General features: G+C 41.3%; 1 protein-coding gene across 1 annotated transcript in view; it reads right to left on the reverse strand.

Annotated features, from left to right (window-relative positions):
- Positions 1-3,149: 3,149 nt before the first annotated feature.
- Positions 3,150-6,729, reverse strand: part of MGARP (mitochondria-localized glutamic acid-rich protein) — a 14,227-nt gene continuing 10,647 nt past the window's right edge. The window contains exons 3-4 of the mRNA XM_011944648.1: positions 5,748-5,841; positions 3,150-4,033 (exon numbers count right to left, since the gene is read on the reverse strand). Of these exons, the coding sequence (XP_011800038.1) occupies positions 3,591-4,033; positions 5,748-5,841 (537 nt within the window). The 3' untranslated portion in view covers positions 3,150-3,590. The remainder of the gene's footprint in view (positions 4,034-5,747; positions 5,842-6,729) is intronic.

The following is a 6,729-nucleotide window of genomic DNA, read 5'->3' on the forward strand; positions in this document are numbered from 1 at the left end:
CGCCATTCTCCTGCCTCAGCCTCCCGAGTAGCTGGGACTACAGGCGCCCGCCACCTCGCCCGGCTAGTTTTTTGCATTTTTTAGTAGAGACGGGGTTTCACAGTGTTAGCCAGGATGGTTTCCATCTCCTGACCTCGTGATCCGCCCGTCTCGGCCTCCCAAAGTGCTGGGATTACAGGCTTGAGCCACCGCGCCAGGCCAAATGAGTCACTTTATTGAAACCATAAATTGCAAAGAAAAGTAGAAGAGAGATGGAGGAGAAATCTATAGAAAAAGAGACTTAAAGATGTATTTACCATTTGTGAACTTTTTTTTCTTTTTTGAGATGGAGTCTCGCTCTGTCATCCAGGCTGGAGTGCAATGGCTTGATTTCGGCTCACTGTAACCTCCGCCTCCCAGGTTCAAGCAATTCTCCCGCCTCAGCCTCCCAAACACCTGGGATTACAGGCACACGCCATCACATCTGGCTAATTTTTGTATTTTTGTAGAGATGGGGTTTCTCCATATTGGCCAGGCTGGTTTTGAACTCCTGACCTCAGGTGATCTGCCTGCTTCGGCTTCCCAAAGTGTTGAGATTACAAATATGAGCTGCCGCACCCGGCCACCCATTTGTGGACTTTAGTTGGATACTGACTTAAGAAACAAACTGAAGGGAGAGGGAAATCCTTTATGAAGCAGTTGAGGAAAATTTGATCATTGATCATTGACTAGATAATTAACAATAGTAAACAATTATTATTATTTTACAGACCTATATCCAGTATCATAGATTTGACTTTATAACCTTATTCACATGTCTCAAATTAGTGTTAGCTGTAGGTGGGCCCTCAGTTGTGGTGGTCAAAGGCAATGGATAGGAATAGGAATACAAGATTTGCCATGAGTTGATAATTGGTAAATCCGGGTGGAGTACACATAAGGATTCATTATACTATTCTCTCTACTTGTGTTTGAAATTTTATACAATAAAATATTAGAATAAAAAAAGTATGAAGTTTTTTTAAGATGAGGAAACTCTTTTTTTTGTTTTTGCTTTTTTGAGACGAGTCTTGCTCTGTCGCCAGGCTGGAGTGCAGTGGTGCAATCTTGGCTCACTGCAATCTCTGCTTCCCAGGTTCAAGGGATTCCCCTGCCTCTGTCCCTTCCAGAGTAGCTGGGACTACAGGTGTGCACAACCACACCCAGTTAATTTTTTGTATTTTACCAGAGACGGGGTTTCACCATGTTGGCCAGGATGGTCTTGATCTCCTGACCTCAGGTGATCTGCCCACCTTGGCCTCCCAAAGTGCTGGGATTACGGGCGTGAGCCACCTTGCCTGGCCTGTTTTTTTTTTATTTTTTATTTTTTTGAAACACTTCTAGTAGACTCTGTAAAATATCTAGAATTGTGGCAATTCATCCTATGATTATGAGAAGGATGAAGCCAAAACATTCTCTTTTTATTGACACAGAGTCTTGCTCTGTCGCCTAGGCTGGAGTACAGTGGCATGAACATGACTCACTGTAACCTTGACTTCCTGGGATCAAGTGATCCTCCTGCATCAGCTTCCTATGTAGCTGGGACTACAGGCATTCGCCACCACACTTGGCTAATTTTTTGGTTTTTTTGTAGAGACAAGGCTGCTCAGGCTGGTCTCAAACTCCTGGGTTCAAATGATCCTCCCGCCTTGGCCTCTCAAAGTGCTGGGAATACAGGTGTGAGCCACTGTGCCTTGCCCAAAACATTCTTGATAGAGCAGGACAACAGATACAACCAGGGTCTTGATGACTGAGCCATGAAATAAGCCAACCCTGGATATCTAGTTATATAATAACAATCTATCTAGTTATGTAATAACGATCTCTGTCATTTAATCCCTCTTGAGTATGTTTCTGTTATTTTTAGTAGAAAATGGAGGAAAATGCATTTGTATGTGTGCGCAAGGTCTCGTTGCCCTCTAGCTGAAGAGTGATACAACTCCAGAATCCTATTCTTAGAGCCTGCTTCCTAGGATCACTTCCAGTACCAATGATCTAAAGTGACGTTCCCTAGAAACAGGAATTCTTTGGCCAGTCTTTTATGAGAGGAGTATTCTCCAGAGAATGGAGGGAGGAAAGCAGAAAAGGGCAGGGGGAAGAGCTAAGCAGGGAAGTCATCTTGGCTGGAGATCAGCTTCAATCTGCTCCTTGGGGTGGGCTGGAGCATGAACTATTCAATTGTACTGCAGAGTCGGTGTCACCTTTTGTAGTACTATGGCAGTCATTGGTTGTGAACTGCCTATGGTGAGGGTTGAGCGTGGGGTGTAACACCCTTAGCAGCTGGGGATAAATGTACCCAGTTAAGGAGCCCAATTAAGGGGATCTAGGCAGAGCATCGGCAGTGTTCACTACAATTTCCCAGCTTACTCCATAGCTGAAACCTTACATGACCCTGCATGATCTAGCCCACCCTGCCTCCCCACTCCCTTTCTCTCTGAGACCATCTCTGGCTACTCTCCCTCTTTTTCACTCCACTTTAGCCACACTGGCCACCTCGCAATTTCTCAAATTCCCAGCATGACCCTGTTTTAGATCCTTTGCCCTTTTCTGTTCCCTTACCTGGCGGATACCCCTAACTCCTACCATTGGATGGTCCCTTATATATCTTACAGGTTTCTATGCAAAAGACACCTTCCTAGTAAGGCCTCTTTTAGCCATCCTATCTAAAATTACAACTTCCACCTCGAACTAACACAATCCTTTTATTTTCATTACTTTTATCCTTAGCACTTATCAGTATCTAACATACTATATAATTTTCTCATTTGTCCTGTTACCTGGTTCCACTCTAGAATATAAACTGGGAACACTTAAAACAATGCCTATTATGTTGTAAGTGCTCAGCTAATATTTGTTGAACACGTGAATGAATGAATGATTCCTGGCCCTAAGTGTTAATCCTCAATAAATATTGTTTGAACTGAACTGAAACAGAAAATATCTACATAGTTCCCTATGTAAGTACTATAGATGGGAGAGGGCATACATATTGTTATATGCAGGGTTCTCCATAGACTATATGCTCTTTCTTCAATAATATTACGAAAGCCTGCATTTCTCATGTGATGTTATATATGTGCATGTTAATATAATTTGTACATGCAAATATTAGTGAAAAAAGTAGAAGCACCAAAGGTTTTCTAATTTTATTTGACTCAAACTCTATTTTAGACCTACATACCATACAATAAAGTAAGCTAAAAGCATAGCAAAATTAAAGTAAATACAGGTTGTATGGATAGCTCAATTTCTCTCATATAAAATGTCAATTCAGAGATGACAGTGATAAAAGAAAAATGTCTAGAAAAAAAAAAAAACCAAAGATGAAACTATTTAAGCTCTTTACTGCAATGTCATATTCTGATCTTAGACAGTAGAAGAGTAATAAGAAATGTACAATCTCAAGTCTCTCAGTCCTAAAATCTATCAGTGGATGCCAAAAATCTTCAAGACACATTAACATTTTCTAGAAAATGTCTTTTTTTTTTTTTTAAACTAAGTGTACTAAAAACACAAAAGCACTTATCAGACACTCTATGGCATTTGTTGCTGAAATGTCTACCAGCTGGAGATTAGCCTTGAGCGGAAGCAGCCTCAGAGCCAACATTGGCTTCCTCCTGTAAATCATCTCCAGCAGAGGACTCTGACTCAGCTGGAGAATTTTCTTCTTCTAGTTCAGCATATTCATCAGAGCTTTCTTTCTCTGTTGTGTCTTTATCATTATCGATGGTGACAGCTTCATCCAGGGCAGCATTTGTAACCTCTGGGATTGTTTCAGGGTTTACTTCTGTGGTTTCCCTTGCTCCTGCATCTGTCACCTCTGGCCCAGTTTCAGCACTGACTGCTGTGGTCTCCGGAGCAGCCTCCACGTGACCTGGACAGGCAGATGCCTCTTTTATGACCACAACTGTAGCACCCGGACTTTCTTCAGCATCTACCACCTCCGCTTCCACTACAAGTACTTCTGGGGCTTCTGAACTTGCTTTCTCAGTTTCCGCAGCATTCTCCTTTTCACCTTTAAGAATGAGTCATTAAGCAAGGTATTAATTTAAAGATCGCGGGAAGGCAATGAAACACCGTGGTCATTTAAACATGTAAGACAGAGCTACATGCACCGATGTGTAACAGTCTTCAAGGTAGACTCTTAAGTGAAATAGCAAAAAAAAGAACAACGTATACAGTCTGCTACTATTGTTAGGGTAAAATGGGAGGGGAGCAGGAGGGGGTAAGTTGTATGCCTACATAATTGTATTTGCAAAAACTCTCCAGGAGGATTCAAATAAACTGGTTTTATTGGTTGCCTCTTGAAGGGAAAATGGGGGTTCTGCTTTTCTGTAAACTCTTTGAACTTAAAAAAATACACTTGAATATATTACTTAGGCAAAGATGAAGAATACAAAAATAAGTAGCTACCCTAGTCACCTTTCATATGAGATACCATGGAAGAGTAGCCAAGTTCCCAGCTGGTGACTCAGAAATCACTAATCCTCTCTCAACCTCATTTTTGTCATCTGTAAAACAGGGTATTCATAATATCTACTGCACAGGGCTATTGTAAAGATTAATTACAATACTGTATATGAAAAGGGGATTAAAATGAAAAGTTCTATGCAAATGCTTATTTTATTAGTATTATAAACAACCACATGATTATATTCAATAATGTGTATCGATGATATTCTGTTTCTTATTATAGTCATGACAGGTGAAAACTGGTTCATAAGCCCCTAATATCTCTATCCCTAAATAGTGATCATAGTAATTGATAATAATAGCTTGGAAAAAAGTATGGTTTAAAGCAAAGGGGCTAGGCATAGTGGCTTATGCCTGTAATCCCAGCACTTTGGGAGGCTGAGGCAGGAGGGGATCATAGGAGGCCAGGAGATCAAGATGACCAGCCTGGGCAACATAGTGACACCCTGTCTCTGCAAAACATAAAAAATAAACTTGCTGGGCATAGCGGTGCATGCTTGTAGTTCTAGTTGCTTGAGAGGCTGTGATGGGAGGATTGCTGGAGCCCAGGAGTTCAAGGCTGCAGTAGGCTATGATTGCACCACTGCACTCTAGCCTGGTTGACAGAGGGAGAACCCGTGGAGGGAAGCGGGAAGGGAAGGGGGAAGGGAAGGCAGGAAAAGAAGGAAAGGAGGGAGGGAGGGAGGGAGGGGAGGAGGGAGGGAAGGAAGAAAGGGAGGGAGGGAGGGAAGGAGGGAGGGAGAAAGAAGTGTAGGAAGGAAGGAACGAAAGAGTGAAAATATAAAGTTTCTGTTCCCATGGTCACCATTTTATCAAATGAAGGACTCAATATACACAACTGATCCTATCATGTCAAATGGACCTTGTTTGCACAAAGGCACACAGGTGGTCTTAGCCCAAACTGAAAGATAATTAGTTATATTATTATTTTAAATAATGAGGAAAATGAAAGCTCATGCCTGCATGGGTGGATGCCTGAGCAGCGGAAAGTAATATTATCACAAGAAGTCAAAAGTCACTGGTCAGCAATATAACTGTAAAACGTTCATTTGTCAAATGCATTCATCCAAGAGGTGTAACAGTGTTCTTTAGGTTTCAGTTGAGCTTTTTCTTTCTAAATGAACTTATACCCAGAGTCATTCTGGATTAAGCTAGGAAAGAAACCAAAAGCAAATAGTGTTCATTGCTAGACTAAGTGAATGGAAATTAGTGCCTCAAAAAATAATTAAAAATAAAAAATTAAGAAATTCATTTACCTTGAAATGGATGTATCTCTGCTTTTGTTTTTTCTTTCAAATTTGTTACATGTTCTGTATGTTTGGCTTGGTCTGATGTGACTGTCTTGTAAGCCTGAAAGTAAATGTATGCTTAGGTTTATTTCTTGAGCTTTAAGATTTGTCACGCCACATCTCAAGTTACACTCAAGTCTCCCTGTAATCACCATTAGAAGTTTAAACCATAATCCCAATGTAGAAAAGAAGAGAAACCAGTGCACACCACTTACTCTTTTACTTCCCTTTTGGAAACCTTTGTTATTAAATTGAATGCTTTAAAAAGGAAGAAAAGTGAGAGGGGGGTGAGGAGAGAAAAACTACCTGTTGAGTATCATACTTACTACCTGGGTGACAAAACAATCTGCACATCAAACCGCCATGGCACACAACTTACCTATTAACAAACCTGCACACGTACCCCATAACCTAAAATAAATTTTTTTAAAAAGGAAAGGAAATAAATGCACTATCTTAGCCAAAGATAACTAAAAACAAGGAAAAAAAAGGAAATTATGCTACAACCAGAATATCCTGACAGGCACATACAAATATTCTCTAACATTTATCCTTGAGAAATGGAAATCTAGGTTCACATGAAAAACTGTACACAAATGTTCATGGTATCTTTATTTGTAATAGTCAAAAACTGGAATCAGGCCGGGCGCAGTGGCTCATACCTGTAATCCCAGCACTTTGGGAGGCCGAGGCAGGTGGATCACTTGAGGTCAGGAGTTTGAGACCAGTCTGGCCAAGATGGTGAAACTCCATCTCTACTAAAAATACAAAAACACCCAGGTGCGGTGGCACACACCTGTAGCCCTAGCTATTCAGAAGGCTGAGGTGGGAGAATCGCTTGAACCCAGGAAGTGGAGTTTGCAGTGAGCTGAGATAGCGCCATTGCACTCCAGCCTGGGCGACAGAGCAAGACTCCATCAAAGAAAGAAAGAGAGAGAGAGAGAGAGAG

Source organism: Colobus angolensis, unplaced genomic scaffold, assembly GCF_000951035.1.
Source record: "Colobus angolensis palliatus isolate OR3802 unplaced genomic scaffold, Cang.pa_1.0 Scaffold235, whole genome shotgun sequence".
In the NCBI taxonomy this organism is placed as follows: Eukaryota; Metazoa; Chordata; class Mammalia; order Primates; family Cercopithecidae; genus Colobus; species Colobus angolensis.